At 34.8% G+C, this 19,112-nt stretch overlaps 1 protein-coding gene across 2 annotated transcripts in view; it reads right to left on the minus strand.

The window, feature by feature from the left end:
* Positions 1 to 19,112, minus strand: part of LOC139496451 (mothers against decapentaplegic homolog 6-like) — a 32,957-nt gene that overhangs the window by 12,304 nt on the left and 1,541 nt on the right. For both annotated transcript variants that reach the window (XR_011657662.1, XM_071285067.1), the window contains 2 exons: positions 16,004 to 16,060; positions 15,315 to 15,401 (listed from right to left, as the gene is read on the minus strand). Coding sequence is in view for 1 of the 2 variants with exons in the window: in XM_071285067.1 (XP_071141168.1) it covers positions 15,315 to 15,401; positions 16,004 to 16,060 (144 nt within the window). In the remaining variant the exon portion in view is untranslated. The remainder of the gene's footprint in view (positions 1 to 15,314; positions 15,402 to 16,003; positions 16,061 to 19,112) is intronic.

Here is a 19,112-nt window from a genome sequence, read left to right on the forward strand (position 1 = left end):
TAATTAAAGAAATGGGAGGGTGATTTTTTTAGTGAAAATTAATATTACAAAATAAAACAAAATCCTCTAAAATTAAAACTCTTTATTTATTTTGTCTTTAGAAATTAGGACAAATGGAGGAAAGATTTATTGTATAGTTATTTTTTTAAAATATAGAACAAAGAAGAGAAAAGGCTGTTCTACGATTCAATCTTTCCCTTATAATTCTCCATTAATTATGATAGTTATAAATATATTGAACATTAATACAATCAGTATTATATGTCTCTGATACAATGAAATCTTTCCCTTATTCATCCATTATGATAGTACATGTAATAAGTATATTGTACATTCCCAATAATTAATATTGTTTTCTCACAGAATCGTAACTGAGACACATTTTTTTAAAACTTAATTTTTTGTCAGAAGACGCCAGCTTACATTTGTACAACACAATGAATAGCATACAGGTAAAATAAAAAGCTGTAAAAGTAATTGTTTACATATATGTATGTATGCTATACAAATAAGATAATTAAAATCTGAGGAACGTAGCCATCGTGTCTTCGGATATATGTAGGAACGAAGGGATCGGTGTTTTAGGACATTTACAAGTATATGGTCATCGTCTGCGTCTATATACAAGATTTTTGGATGGGGTACTCAAGAGGGATTATCATAGGGTATTTAAGCAGGATAATGATTTCTTATCACTTTTAAGACCCTTCTTTTTAAGTCTGAGATTTAAACATGTTTAATTGGAATTTAATATGTGTTGAGAGGTCTTTACAATAACTTATCTGGAAAACTTAATTAAAATCTAAAAAGTCAAATCTTACTTTAAGTTTTCTAGCAGCAGTGATATTGTTTGCCTTAAATTAATGGAGAATAAAGGCTTTTTCCCCTGGAGGAGAATCCCACTTTGAAAAAAAAATGGCTTAAAATTATTCCCAAAAAGAAAACTTTTTTCCCAAACACTGCAATTTCAGTAGTAATTGTGCATAAATTCGAACTGAAAAACACTAATTTATACTTTTTTCATGCCTAAAATGACTATATGTGCAGATTTGAGGGTCTATTTATGTATCATCACTGACAAAAAGAGGTCTTATTTTAAAGCAGGGTTTGACTCTTGAAATGGGGGTCTGTACATTGAAGTTTCAGTCAAAGTCATAGTTTATTCTAAAATTCCCAATTTGATGAAAATTATGTATATTTTCCCAATAAAAAGGGGTAGAGGTAGTTTTGAAAAAAGCCAACAATATCACTGAGCAGACATTATTTTAGCGTTTCTATTGAAATAAAAAAAAATAGAATGAGAGATTCTTTCAGTTTTGACAACTGGCTAATTCATTAATTCACTAAAAGTTTTTTTTACAATATAAAAATTGTTCATTTGTCTTTAAATTCTAATTTTCTGCATTCCAAATGAACAAAGAAAATATCAACATAAATGAGCCAGGCACCCAACAACATAGAGTTTAAAGAGAGGAAGAGTTTTGTCCCTTAAAATAACCTTTTCAAAATATCAATTATTGTCACTTTACACAGATGAGTTGTGTCCCTTACATTACCCCTTTAAAATATCAATTATTGTCACTTTACACAGATGAGTTGTGTCCCTTACATTACCCCCTCAAAATATCAATTATTGTCACTTTACACAGATGAGTTGTGTCCCCTTACATTACCCCTTCAAAATATCAATTATTGTCACTTTACACAGATTAGTTGTGCCCCCTTACATTATCCCCTCAAAATATCAATTATTGTCACTTAATACACAGATGAGTTCAGCCCCCTGACATTACCCCCTCAAAATATAAATTATTGTCACTTTACACAGATGAGTTGTGTCCCTTACATTACCCCTTCAAAATATCAATTATTGTCACTTTACACAGATAAGTTGTGTCCCCTTACATAATACCCCTTCAAAATATCAATTATTGTCACTTTACACAGATGAGTTGTGTCCCCTTACATTACCCCCTCAAAATATCAATTATTGTCACTTTACACAAATGAATTGTGTCCCCTTACATTACCCCCTTCAAAATATCAATTATTGTCACTTTACACAGATGAGTTCAGTCCTCTTAAATTTCCTCCTCAAAATATCAATTATTGTCACTTTACGCAAACAAGTTGTGCCCCCTGACATTGCCCCCTCAAAATATAACTTATTGTCACTTTACACAGATGAGTTGTGTCCCTTACATTATACCCCTTCAAAATATCAATTATTGTCACTTTACACAGATGAGTTGTGTCCCCTTACATAATACCCCTTCAAAATATCAATTATTGTCACTTTAAGCAAACGAGTTGAGCCCCGTGACATTACCTCCTCAAAATATCAATTATTGTCACTCTCTTTACACAGATGGGTTGTCCCCCCTTACATTACCCCTCAAAATATAAATTATTGACACTTTACACAGATGAGTTGAGCCCCCTTACATTACCCCCTCAAAATATCAATTATTTTCACTTTACACAGATTGGTTGTGCCCCCTTACATTACCCCCTCAAAATATCAATTATTGTCACTTTACGCAGATGAGTTGTGTCCCTTACATTACCCCCTCAAAATATCAATTATTGTCACTTTACACAGATGAGTTGTGCCCCCTGACTTTACCCCCTCAAAATATCAATTATTGTCACTTTACACAGATGGGTTGTGCCCCCTTACATTACCCCCTTAAAATATCAATTATTGTCACTTAAAGTCATACATCAGAGGTACATGACAAATTATCCAGGCGACAAAATACCTTTATATCATGTCGCGCACCACTGAACACAACCAAAATACAACATGTTCTCTTAATCTAATACAAATCTTTAAACTTGTAAAAAGAAAAACTGTCACAAAAAGAAGGAGTGTATTTTTGTAGAGCTATTATCGGTGAAAAGTTTCCGATTTTGTGTCGTAAACCTTGAACAATTCACATTGAATACCATACACCCATTATCATAAGTCAAATTTAAAACTCTTGCTGTACAAAAATCATAGCAAATCAAATTAAAAAGAAGGCTTGCAGATTTAAAATATGTAAATTTATAAAAAGTTTTGTATATATTTTCCATTCATTGAAAGATGTTTATGACCCTAGGGGTTAACAATAGATATTATACTATTTTACTATATACATTGTAGTAACACACAAATCATATCACAAGTAATACATGTACGATGATGTACCACTGCTGTCTATGTACCTCAATAGTCAGCACTGTCAGCCCCCTACCCCCTAATGGATATTATACTGTTTTACTATGTACATTGTAGTAACACACAAATCATATCACAAGTAATACATGTACGATGATGTACCACTGCTGTCTATGTACCTCAATAGTCTGCACTGTCAGCCCCTACCCCCTAATGGATATTATACTATTTTACTAACATCACAAATCATATCACAAGTAATACATGTACGGTGATGTACCACTGCTGTCTATGTACCTCAATAGTCAGCACTGTCAGGCCCCTACCCCCTAATGGATATTATACTATTTTACTAACATCACAAATCATATCACAAGTAATACATGTACGGTGATGTACCACTGCTGTCTATGTACCTCAATAGTCTGCACTGTCAGCCCCCTACCCCCTAATGGATATTATACTATTTTACTAACATCACAAATCATATCACAAGTAATACATGTACGGTGATGTACCACTGCTGTCTATGTACCTCAATAGTCTGCACTGTCAGCCCCCTACCCCCTAATGGATATTATACTATTTTACTAACATCACAAATCATATCACAAGTAATACATGTACGATGATGTACCACTGCTGTTTATGTACCTCAATAGTCTGCACTGTCAGCCCCCTACCCCCTAATGGATATTATACTATTTTACTATGTACATTGTAGTAACACACAAATCATATCACAAGTAATACATGTACAGTGATGTACCACTGCTGTCTATGTACCTCAATAGTCAGCACTGTCAGCCCCCTACCCCCTAATGGATATTATACTATTTTACTAACATCACAAATCATATCACAAGTAATACATGTATGGTGATGTACCACTGCTGTCTATGTACCTCAATAGTCAGCACTGTCAGCCCCCTACCCCCTAATGGATATTATACTATTTTACTAACATCACAAATCATATCACAAGTAATACATGTATGGTGATGTACCACTGCTGTCTATGTACCTCAATAGTCTGCACTGTCAGCCCCCTACCCCCTAATGGATATTATACTATTTTACTAACATCACAAATCATATCACAAGTAATACATGTACGGTGATGTACCACTGCTGTCTATGTACCTCAATAGTCAGCACTGTCAGCCCCCTACCCCCTAATGGATATTATACTATTTTACTATGTACATTGTAGTAACATCACAAATCATATCACAAGTAATACATGTACGATGATGTACCACTGCTGTCTATGTACCTCAATAGTCAGCACTGTCAGCCCCCTACCCCCTAATGGATATTATACTATTTTACTAACATCACAAATCATATCACAAGTAATACATGTATGGTGATGTACCACTGCTGTCTATGTACCTCAATAGTCTGCACTGTCAGCCCCCTACCCCCTAATGGATATTATACTATTTTACTATGTACATTGTAGTAACATCACAAATCATATCACAAGTATACATGTACGATGATGTACCACTGCTGTCTATGTACCTCAATAGTCTGCACTGTCAGCCCCCTACCCCCTAATGGATATTATACTATTTTACTAACATCACAAATCATATCACAAGTAATACATGTACGGTGATGTACCACTGCTGTCTATGTACCTCAATAGTCTGCACTGTCAGCCCCCTACCCCCTAATGGATATTATACTATTTTACTAACATCACAAATCATATCACAAGTAATACATGTACGATGATGTACCACTGCTGTCTATGTACCTCAATAGTCTGCACTGTCAGGCCCCTACCCCCTAATGGATATTATACTATTTTACTAACATCACAAATCATATCACAAGTAATACATGTACGGTGATGTACCACTGCTGTCTATGTACCTCAATAGTCTGCACTGTCAGCCCCCTACCCCCTAATGGATATTATACTATTTTACTATGTACATTGTAGTAACATCACAAATCATATCACAAGTATACATGTACGATGATGTACCACTGCTGTCTATGTACCTCAATAGTCTGCACTGTCAGCCCCCTACCCCCTAATGGATATTATACTATTTTACTATGTACATTGTAGTAACATCACAAATCATATCACAAGTAATACATGTACGATGATGTACAACTGCTGTCTATGTACCTCAATAGTCAGCACTGTCAGCCCCCTACCCCCTAATGGATATTATACTATTTTACTATGTACATTGTAGTAACATCACAAATCATATCACAAGTAATACATGTACGATGATGTACCACTGCTGTTTATGTACCTCAATAGTCTGCACTGTCAGCCCCCTAACCCCTAATGGATATTATACTATTTTACTAACATCACAAATCATATCACAAGTAATACATGTACGATGATGTACCACTGCTGTTTATGTACCTCAATAGTCTGCACTGTCAGCCCCCTAACCCCTAATGGATATTATACTATTTTACTATGTACATTGTTGTAACATCACAAATCATATCACAAGTAATACATGTACGGTGATGTACCACTGCTGTCTATGTACCTCAATAGTCAGCACTGTCAGCCCCCTACCCCCTAATGGATATTATACTATTTTACTAACATCACAAATCATATCACAAGTAATACATGTACGGTGATGTACCACTGCTGTCTATGTACCTCAATAGTCAGCACTGTCAGCCCCCTACCCCCTAATGGATATTATACTATTTTACTATGTACATTGTAGTAACATCACAAATCATACCACAAGTAATACATGTACGGTGATGTACCACTGCTGTCTATGTACCTCAATAGTCAGCACTGTCAGCCCCCTACCCCCTAATGGATATTATACTATTTTACTATGTACATTGTAGTAACATCACAAATCATATCACAAGTAATACATGTACGGTGATGTACCACTGCTGTCTATGTACCTCAATAGTCAGCACTGTCAGCCCCCTACCCCCTAATGGATATTATACTATTTTACTAACTTCACAAATCATATCACAAGTAATACATGTATGGTGATGTACCACTGCTGTCTATGTACCTCAATAGTCAGCACTGTCAGCCCCCTACCCCCTAATGGATATTATACTATTTTACTAACATCACAAATCATATCACAAGTAATACATGTACGGTGATGTACCACTGCTGTCTATGTACCTCAATAGTCAGCACTGTCAGCCCCCTACCCCCTAATAGATATTATACTATTTTACTATGTACATTGTAGTAACATCACAAATCATATCACAAGTAATACATGTACGATGATGTACCACTGCTGTCTATGTACCTCAATAGTCAGCACTGTCAGCCCCCTACCCCCTAATAGATATTATACTATTTTACTATGTACATTGTAGTAACATCACAAATCATACCACAAGTAATACATGTACGGTGATGTACCACTGCTGTCTATGTACCTCAATAGTCAGCACTGTCAGCCCCCTACCCCCTAATGGATATTATACTATTTTACTATGTACATTGTAGTAACATCACAAATCATATCACAAGTAATACATGTACGGTGATGTACCACTGCTGTCTATATACCTCAATAGTCAGCACTGTCAGCCCCCTACCCCCTAATGGATATTATACTATTTTACTAACATCACAAATCATATCACAAGTAATACATGTATGGTGATGTACCACTGCTGTCTATGTACCTCAATAGTCAGCACTGTCAGCCCCCTACCCCCTAATGGATATTATACTATTTTACTATGTACATTGTAGTAACATCACAAATCATATCACAAGTAATACATGTACGGTGATGTACCACTGCTGTCTATGTACCTCAATAGTCTGCACTGTCAGGCCCCTACCCCCTAATGGATATTATACTATTTTACTATGTACATTGTAGTAACATCACAAATCATATCACAAGTAATACATGTACGATGATGTACCACTGCTGTCTATGTACCTCAATAGTCAGCACTGTCAGCCCCCTACCCCCTAATGGATATTATACTATTTTACTATGTACATTGTAGTAACATCACAAATCATATCACAAGTAATACATGTATGGTGATGTACCACTGCTGTCTATGTACCTCAATAGTCTGCACTGTCAGCCCCCTACCCCCTAATGGATATTATACTATTTTACTAACATCACAAATCATATCACAAGTAATACATGTACGGTGATGTACCACTGCTGTCTATGTACCTCAATAGTCTGCACTGTCAGCCCCCTACCCCCTAATGGATATTATACTATTTTACTATGTACATTGTAGTAACATCACAAATCATATCACAAGTAATACATGTACGGTGATGTACCACTGCTGTCTATGTACCACAATAGTCAGCACTGTCAGCCCCCTACCCCCTAATGGATATTATACTATTTTACTAACATCACAAATCATATCACAAGTAATACATGTACGGTGATGTACCACTGCTGTCTATGTACCTCAATAGTCAGCACTGTCAGCCCCCTACCCCCTAATGGATATTATACTATTTTACTATGTACATTGTAGTAACATCACAAATCATATCACAAGTAATACATGTACGGTGATGTACCACTGCTGTCTATGTACCTCAATAGTCAGCACTGTCAGGCCCCTACCCCCTAATGGATATTATACTATTTTACTATGTACATTGTAGTAACATCACAAATCATATCACAAGTAATACATGTACGGTGATGTACCACTGCTGTCTATGTACCTCAATAGTCTGCACTGTCAGCCCCCTACCCCCTAATGGATATTATACTATTTTACTATGTACATTGTAGTAACATCACAAATCATATCACAAGTAATACATGTACGATGATGTACCACTGCTGTCTATGTACCACAATAGTCAGCACTGTCAGGCCCCTACCCCCTAATGGATATTATACTATTTTACTAACATCACAAATCATATCACAAGTAATACATGTACGGTGATGTACCACTGCTGTCTATGTACCTCAATAGTCAGCACTGTCAGCCCCCTACCCCCTAATGGATATTATACTATTTTACTATGTACATTGTAGTAACATCACAAATCATATCACAAGTAATACATGTACGATGATGTACCACTGCTGTCTATGTACCTCAATAGTCAGCACTGTCAGCCCCCTACCCCCTAATGGATATTATACTATTTTACTATGTACATTGTAGTAACATCACAAATCATATCACAAGTAATACATGTACGATGATGTACCACTGCTGTCTATGTACCTCAATAGTCAGCACTGTCAGCCCCCTACCCCCTAATGGATATTATACTATTTTACTATGTACATTGTAGTAACATCACAAATCATACCACAAGTAATACATGTACGATGATGTACCACTGCTGTCTATGTACCTCAATAGTCAGCACTGTCAGCCCCCTACCCCCTAATGGATATTATACTATTTTACTATGTACATTGTAGTAACATCACAAATCATATCACAAGTAATACATGTACGATGATGTACCACTGCTGTCTATGTACCTCAATAGTCAGCACTGTCAGCCCCCTACCCCCTAATGGATATTATACTATTTTACTAACATCACAAATCATATCACAAGTAATACATGTACGGTGATGTACCACTGCTGTCTATGTACCTCAATAGTCTGCACTGTCAGCCCCCTACCCCCTAATGGATATTATACTATTTTACTATGTACATTGTAGTAACATCACAAATCATATCACAAGTAATACATGTACGGTGATGTACCACTGCTGTCTATGTACCACAATAGTCAGCACTGTCAGCCCCCTACCCCCTAATGGATATTATACTATTTTACTATGTACATTGTAGTAACATCACAAATCATATCACAAGTAATACATGTACGGTGATGTACCACTGCTGTCTATGTACCACAATAGTCAGCACTGTCAGCCCCCTACCTCCTAATGGATATTATACTATTTTACTATGTACATTGTAGTAACATCACAAATCATATCACAAGTAATACATGTACGGTGATGTACCACTGCTGTCTATGTACCTCAATAGTCAGCACTGTCAGCCCCCTACCCCCTAATGGATATTATACTATTTTACTATGTACATTGTAGTAACATCACAAATCATATGACAAGTAATACATGTACGGTGATGTACCACTGCTGTCTATGTACCTCAATAGTCAGCACTGTCAGCCCCCTACCCCCTAATGGATATTATACTATTTTACTATGTACATTGTAGTAACATCACAAATCATATCACAAGTATACATGTACGATGATGTACCACTGCTGTCTATGTACCTCAATAGTCTGCACTGTCAGCCCCCTACCCCCTAATGGATATTATACTATTTTACTATGTACATTGTAGTAACATCACAAATCATATCACAAGTAATACATGTACGATGATGTACAACTGCTGTCTATGTACCTCAATAGTCAGCACTGTCAGCCCCCTACCCCCTAATGGATATTATACTATTTTACTATGTACATTGTAGTAACATCACAAATCATATCACAAGTAATACATGTACGATGATGTACCACTGCTGTTTATGTACCTCAATAGTCTGCACTGTCAGCCCCCTAACCCCTAATGGATATTATACTATTTTACTAACATCACAAATCATATCACAAGTAATACATGTACGATGATGTACCACTGCTGTTTATGTACCTCAATAGTCTGCACTGTCAGCCCCCTAACCCCTAATGGATATTATACTATTTTACTATGTACATTGTTGTAACATCACAAATCATATCACAAGTAATACATGTACGGTGATGTACCACTGCTGTCTATGTACCTCAATAGTCAGCACTGTCAGCCCCCTACCCCCTAATGGATATTATACTATTTTACTAACATCACAAATCATATCACAAGTAATACATGTACGGTGATGTACCACTGCTGTCTATGTACCTCAATAGTCAGCACTGTCAGCCCCCTACCCCCTAATGGATATTATACTATTTTACTATGTACATTGTAGTAACATCACAAATCATACCACAAGTAATACATGTACGGTGATGTACCACTGCTGTCTATGTACCTCAATAGTCAGCACTGTCAGGCCCCTACCCCCTAATGGATATTATACTATTTTACTATGTACATTGTAGTAACATCACAAATCATATCACAAGTAATACATGTACGGTGATGTACCACTGCTGTCTATGTACCTCAATAGTCTGCACTGTCAGCCCCCTACCCCCTAATAGATTTTATACTATTTTACTAACATCACAAATCATATCACAAGTAATACATGTACGGTGATGTACCACTGCTGTCTATGTACCTCAATAGTCAGCACTGTCAGGCCCCTACCCCCTAATGGATATTATACTATTTTACTATGTACATTGTAGTAACATCACAAATCATACCACAAGTAATACATGTACGGTGATGTACCACTGCTGTCTATGTACCTCAATAGTCTGCACTGTCAGGCCCCTACCCCCTAATGGATATTATACTATTTTACTAACATCACAAATCATATCACAAGTAATACATGTACGATGATGTACCACTGCTGTCTATGTACCTCAATAGTCAGCACTGTCAGGCCCCTACCCCCTAATGGATATTATACTATTTTACTATGTACATTGTAGTAACATCACAAATCATACCACAAGTAATACATGTACGGTGATGTACCACTGCTGTCTATGTACCTCAATAGTCTGCACTGTCAGGCCCCTACCCCCTAATGGATATTATACTATTTTACTAACATCACAAATCATATCACAAGTAATACATGTACGGTGATGTACCACTGCTGTCTATGTACCTCAATAGTCTGCACTGTCAGCCCCCTACCCCCTAATGGATATTATACTATTTTACTATGTACATTGTAGTAACATCACAAATCATATCACAAGTAATACATGTACGGTGATGTACCACTGCTGTCTATGTACCTCAATAGTCTGCACTGTCAGCCCCCTACCCCCTAATGGATATTATACTATTTTACTAACATCACAAATCATATCACAAGTATACATGTACGATGATGTACCACTGCTGTCTATGTACCTCAATAGTCAGCACTGTCAGGCCCCTACCCCCTAATGGATATTATACTATTTTACTAACATCACAAATCATACCACAAGTAATACATGTACGGTGATGTACCACTGCTGTCTATGTACCTCAATAGTCTGCACTGTCAGCCCCCTACCCCCTAATGGATATTATACTATTTTACTAACATCACAAATCATATCACAAGTAATACATGTACGGTGATGTACCACTGCTGTCTATGTACCTCAATAGTCAGCACTGTCAGCCCCCTACCCCCTAATGGATATTATACTATTTTACTAACATCACAAATCATATCACAAGTAATACATGTACGGTGATGTACCACTGCTGTCTATGTACCTCAATAGTCTGCACTGTCAGGCCCCTACCCCCTAATGGATATTATACTATTTTACTAACATCACAAATCATATCACAAGTAATACATGTACGATGATGTACCAGTGCTGTCTATGTACCACAATAGTCTTCACCCTTAGCCACTAATCTGAGGCAGAAGACTTATATATATTGATATATAAATATTTATTTTGACCAGTAAAATTTTTCAAAATTCAACATGTTTAATAAAGACATATAACCTGTATAAATTGACAAATTTTTATATTTACTTTCATCCAAGAAGTTGAAAAGTTTTTGGTGCAGACTGTCACAATATCAGGGTATAACATCAAGTGTGTGGGGGAGGGGGCAAATGAATTGATCATGTTGATCATCCAAAATATAAGTGGGTTCCATCTATATGTTCCCAATTTAAATACATTGATCATCCAAAATATAGTGGGATTCCAACCCCTGGAACCCTCCCCCTGGATCCATCACTTGAGTAGGTGACCATCTCAATAACTGTGGATTTATTTTTATTTGTTGGATACCAATTTTCGTGGGTTTCGTGGATACAGATGAACCACGAATTAAAATGTTGAATGAATAACATATTTTCAATAGGCTTTGTATGTAGAGATTGGCAAAACCATGAAATCAAATATCTAGGAAAAGGTAAGTTTTTAGCAATCCACGAAAATTGATACCCACAAAAATAAATGAATCCACAGTAATAAGAAACTCCCAGGCTTTTTTTTTTCTATGGTCGGGTTGTTGTCTCTTTGGCACATTCCCCATTTCCATTCTCAATTTTATTGTATATCATTCACTTATCTGTATATATATATGGGGATTTTCATGAAATTGCAATATTTAATTGTCTATTTAAGTATGTTCTTCAAAACTGTACTAGCCATAATAAATGCAGGCAATAATTTCTGAATATACTGTCTGAAGTTCTGAGATTTTTTGGGAAAAATTCATCTTTATAACCTGCAATCCAATACAAATTTAACCAAAAAGACAACAGATAAACTTAAAAAAGAGATGATTTGTTTATAAGAATACATTGTAAAATTAAAATACTGATGCAGTTGGTTTTTTTCTTTAGACACTCAGTATATATATTCATTGTAAATTCAGAAACAGGTGTTGTTTTTCTTTAGACACTCAGTATATATATTCATTGTAAATTCAGAAACAGGTGTTGGTTTTCTTTAGACACTCAGTATATATATTCATTGTAAATTCAGAAACAGGTGTTGGTTTTCTTTAGACACTCAGTATATATATTCATTGTAAATTCAGAAACAGGTGTTGGTTTTCTTTAGACACTCAGTATATATATTCATTGTAAATTCAGAAACAGGTGTTGGTTTTCTTTAGACACTCAGTATATATATTCATTGTAAATTCAGAAACAGGTGTTGGTTTTCTTTAGACACTTAGTATATATATTCATTGTAAATTCAGAAACAGGTGTTGTTTTTCTTTAGACACTCAGTATATATATTCATTGTAAATTCAGAAACAGGTGTTGGTTTTCTTTAGACACTCAGTATATATATTCATTGTAAATTCAGAAACAGGTGTTGTTTTTCTTTAGACACTTAGTATATATATTCATTGTAAATTCAGAAACAGGTGTTGTTTTTCTTTAGACACTTAGTATATATATTCATTGTAAATTCAGAAACAGGTGTTGTTTTTCTTTAGACACTCAGTATATATATTCATTGTAAATTCAGAAACAGGTGTTGTTTTTCTTTAGACACTCAGTATATATATTCATTGTAAATTCAGAAATAGGTGTTGTTTTTCTTTAGACACTTAGTATATATATTCATTGTAAATTCAGAAACAGGTGTTGTTTTTCTTTAGACACTTAGTATATATATTCATTGTAAATTCAGAAACAGGTGTTGGTTTTCTTTAGACACTCAGTATATATATTCATTGTAAATTCAGAAACAGGTGTTGTTTTTCTTTAGACACTTAGTATATATATTCATTGTAAATTCAGAAACAGGTGTTGTTTTTCTTTAGACACTCAGTATATATATTCATTGTAAATTCAGAAACAGGTGTTGGTTTTCTTTAGACACTCAGTATATATATTCATTGTAAATTCAGAAACAGGTGTTGTTTTTCTTTAGACACTTAGTATATATATTCATTGTAAATTCAGAAACAGGTGTTGGTTTTCTTTAGACACTCAGTATATATATTCATTGTAAATTCAGAAACAGGTGTTGTTTTTCTTTAGACACTTAGTATATATATTCATTGTAAATTCAGAAACAGGTGTTGTTTTTCTTTAGACACTCAGTATATATATTCATTGTAAATTCAGAAACAGGTGTTGTTTTTCTTTAGACACTTAGTATATATATTCATTGTAAATTCAGAAACAGGTGTTGGTTTTCTTTAGACACTCAGTATATATATTCATTGTAAATTCAGAAACAGGTGTTGGTTTTCTTTAGACACTTAGTATATATATTCATTGTAAATTCAGAAACAGGTGTTGTTTTTCTTTAGACACTTAGTATAATCAAGGTAAAAGACAGAGAAATAATTCATCATTCAATAATTAATCACTATACACAGAATAATTACAATAATGAGATAACTGTATCCCTGTCTCCTGTATAGACTACAAGTCACCAGTCTACAACAAATTCCTAAGTCATGATCAGTTTCAAAACATTTAATAATATGCCAATCAGAGAGAACACTTGAGGGGCTGGTGCAAGCTAGGGTACCTGATAATAAATCTACACCGGACTGGGAGAGATGTCGCTAATACAATAAACAAAGGGTAGCGAATTTACGCGGAAGTCGGAGGGAATACTCCCAAATTTCTCCGAGAACCTAGGGAGGGATGTCGGAGTTTCCTGGTGTCACACCTAGAAAAAACTTGGGTGTTTGGGAAGCCTTTCTCAAAATGTGTACTGTAGTACCTGTTTTATATAGATTCTACTTCTCAGCTACAGTGGAATGTGCTAGGTTACCATTGTAATTCTGAATAATAGGTACCAGGCTAGTTCTCAGCTAAGATATGTGTTTGGTACCAGAGGATGAGTTCTCTGTTCTGTCTTTAGTACCCTCTCAAATACAGATAAAGTGGAGATACTAATTTGGAACTTCAGTGGAATGATAAAGGTTACCAGTTTAATTATGATAAATAGAAATGGGTATTAGGCTCAACTCATGATACTAGGTCATGCATAGTATAGTATCTGTTTAATACTGATACTTAGAAATGGGTACAAGGCTAGTTCTCATCTCACAATACAAGGCCATGAGTATGGTACCAGACTAGTTCTCATCTCAAGATATCAGGCCATGAGTTTGGTATTTGTTTAATATAGATGAGTAGAAATAGGTACCAGGCTAGTTCTCATCTCAAGATACCAGGCCATGAGTATTAGGTATCTGTTTAATATAGATGAGTAGAAATAGGTACCAGGCTAGTTCTCATCTCAAGATACCAGGCCATGAGTATTAGGTATCTGTTTAATATAGATGAGTAGAAATAGGTACCAGGCTAGTTCTCATCTCAAGATACCAGGCCATGAGTATTAGGTATCTGTTTAATATAGATGAGTAGAAATAGGTACCAGGCTAGTTCTCATCTCAAGATACCAGGCCATGAGTATTAGGTATCTGTTTAATATAGGTGAGTAGAAATAGGTACCAGGTTACTTCTCATTTCAATTTTACTGAATATTCCTATTTTTCTACAACTTACCTGAATAATTTAACTGATGAGGAGTGGGAGTATTTCCTGTTTCTGTGGAAACCACTTCATCTGTTCCCATTTCTGATTGGCCAAAATCTTAAATAAAATTGATGAACTTTGATATATGATTTACAATAAATTTTTCTTCTATATTAAATTAAAATAGAGTAAAATTAGTATGGAAGATTTATTTTAGTAATGATACAGTAAGTCTAATCATAATCATACTTCAATGAATAAATACTCAAATTTTCAAACTGTTCAGTGGCTGGAACTGCCCCTGCTGTGTAATAAATAAAGAATTATAGTAAATAAGATCAAATTTGAAGACTTGTCTCCCTTTATCATTTTCTACTGTATTCAATTATCTCCCCTTAACAATAAGGAGAGTTGGTGAGGAATATTGTTGTTAAATATTTCATATAAAATTTGCTCACTCCCTGCAATAACACATATGTTCTATTTCTTATAATTAAGTGCATCTATCCAAATTTATTCAAAATCCCATATTTTACCTCAGATATCAAGTCAATAACAAACTTTTCAAATTTGAGCAGAACATCTGTTAAAAATCAAGGGAGATAATATCATAAAACTAAATGGCAAAAAGATCATCTATTCTATCTAAAATTCTCTCATTAACTTCTAATGCTATTTTTAAATGTGGTGTAAGCAGATCCATGACTAATTGTACTGACCTGTAATATGTACCCGTTCTAAAGCTGACCTTCCTAGAAATGGTGATTCTGATTCATCTGAAAAATAAATTTAACATGTTTAAATGGTATAAATATACCAAAAATAGCAAAGTCAACTTGAACTATAAATATACCAAAAACTGGATCAAAGTCAACTTACACTATAAATATACCAAAAATACATAAAAAGTCTTACAGAAATGTACAAATTTCTATAAAAATAAGAAGATGTGGTATGATGCACTTTGAAATCTAAATTTTCATTCATGTCCCCAAAAAAATTGTATCACTCAATTCAAATTCACAGTGAAAACTGCAATTCTAGTGGCAGATCCACTATAAAGTTACAGTGAAAACTGCAATACCAGTGGCACATCCACTATAAAGTCACAGTGAAAACTGCAATACCAGTGACAGATCCACTATAAATTCACAGTGAAAACTGCATTACCAGTGGCAGATCCAGGGAGGGGGTTCCTGGGGGTTGGAGCCCCCCTTTTTTTGGACGATTAATGCATTTGAATTGGGACATGTGGTTTGTACCCCCTTGATCCTTGGTTTTTGGGAAAAATGATGGATCTTCCCCAGAATACCTACTTACTTTTTAGAACATATCCACAACCCCTATTTGCCAGGACATTTAAGTGTTGAGTCCAAGAATTTGGTGTCAGTGGAGGCCATGACCTTTACACTTTTCAACAAAGAATATAAACATGAACAATGTAGCAGCAATCCTTGTGTGCTGAACCTCATTAAGGTGTGAATACAGGTTTTGCAGTAGAAGTTGGGTAGAAATCCTAACAATGTTAGGGAACATACATGACATAGCTACATGTACAACAACAGTTGTATAGAATCTGATAGCCCCTCCAATTCATTCAGTCTTTTACACGTCAATCGTGTTAATTATACCACTTAGCATGCTAAAGAAGCACATTGAATGCATGCAGGAATGTTCTATCGACAATTATAGTACAAAATAATTTGTTTTTAACATTAAACCACAAAGAAAATATTTTGTCATTTAATTGTAACTAAATATAAATATTATTTTAACTTGTTGTGTAAATATAACATTCAACCACAATACATTTCTCACCTTCACATAGAAGAATTCCATATAAAAATTTCTCACCTTCACATAGAAGAGTTCCATATAAACATTTCTCACCTTCACATAGAAGAATTCCATATAAACATTTCTCACCTTCACATAGAAGAATTCCATATAAACATTTCTAGCCAATTTAGTCTATGAATACAGTGAGGTATCAGTACATGATAAAGACACAGAAATAAAACTACAATTGCCTTATTTTTCAAATATGTATCTAATGTGTTTTTCTGGACTGAACTTAAAAATGTTTTTACTAAGCAAGTTGTTCTATAAACATTGACAAATCAAAATGTGCTCCTTTAGCATTGCTAAGTGGTCTAATTAAGAGAGAAATCATTTGCCAGTCACAGTGCGTCATTGCAGTCAGTTTTAAATGAAGAACATCCACTCAGGAGTGGATCCAACTATTTCCAAAAGGGGGTCCCACCCCAGAATAAAAGGGGGGGGGGGGGGGGGTCTCCATATATCCTTATTCAAATGCATTGATCTTCCAAAAAAAAGGGGTTTCCAACCCCAGATACCCTCCCCCTGGATCAGCCACTGACCATGATGACCACTACAACCTGAAGAATCTCTTTTTTTATTTTCCTGTAGACTTGGTAGGTTGTGTTCCTGTGGATTGATATAGATATTAAGAAGACATGTAATGAAGACATCATTATATTGACAGGTAAGTGAAACAGGTGCTAAAGGGTACATCATAGGTGTTAAAAGGTACATCGTATGTGTTAAAGGGTACATCATAGGTGTTAAAGGGTACATCATATGTGTTAAAAGGTACAAATTATGCTTAAAACTTATGTTGAGTTTTGTGATTTATAGTGATAATTTCTTGGGTCACCTTTAGTAAGGTAAACAGTACCAAGGTGATATTTTAACTGATATATTTGTACAATGATGTACACAAAGTAACTAAGGTACAATGGACAATAGACAAACTTATTTTTTACCTGCAATGTGTAATTGGCATTGTGTTATAAATAAATGGAGAATGTGTCCATGGGACACAGATGATGCCCCTGTTTGCATATCATATAAAGTTATAAAGGGACATAACTGAGAACAGACAAGGATAAAAACTTAATGTCCTATAAGCTATAATACCACATCTTCTTATTTCTATTTGCTTAAATCTAAATTTCCAAAATTCACAAGTTAAGCAAGTTTATGGGCTACTTTTCTTTTTTAACTGAATTTGTTAATAACAAGTAAAGGGACAGACATCAAGATCAAAACTTAGGAAGATATTGAATTATTTATGTACATGTAACTATTTATCATGTTTATCATTAACATTAGAGATATATAGGTAGACTTGTCATAATTTTGTATGGAAAAACTTGAACTATTAAGTAGTTTCAGAGCAAAAACTATATACAAATGTCATGAATGTAGGACTGAGAGGCAGAGGACAAAAAGTCACAATTAAGTTTAGAGATTATTTTTTCCAACCCCCGGACCCTCCCCCCCCCCCTGGATCCGCCAATGCATGTTTATAGAGCTACTTTACAAATAAATAATTATTATAAAGAAAACAAAATGTCAAGTGGCTTGGTATACTAAGTTATAACCAGCTTGATGGTACAGAGATATAAATCTCCAGTTATCTACATGTAGTTTAACGATAGTACTATTCATGCTATTTACTAAACTGTTTTAGATCTTTCTCTTAAATATTTTAAAACAATTTTTTGTGACTTTTTGTTCTATTATTTGTGACTTTTATCCTTTCAAATAATAATTTACGACTTTATGTCCTGTGACATTCTTAACATTTACCCTATAACGTACTACCTATACTGCCCAAATATATTATACTATAGATAAACCGACAACGTATAAATCTACTTGTGAAGTGTCTACAGTACTATCACTATATAAAGTACCTGTATCAGTGACGGCTCCAAAAATACTACTCACTTGAAAGGGTCATAACTTTACCACATGAACACCAATCCCCCCCTTTTTTCTACAATAAACATTCCCCTTTGT

This window comes from Mytilus edulis, chromosome 11 (assembly GCF_963676685.1).
Source record: "Mytilus edulis chromosome 11, xbMytEdul2.2, whole genome shotgun sequence".
NCBI lineage: Eukaryota > Metazoa > Mollusca > Bivalvia > Mytilida > Mytilidae > Mytilus > Mytilus edulis.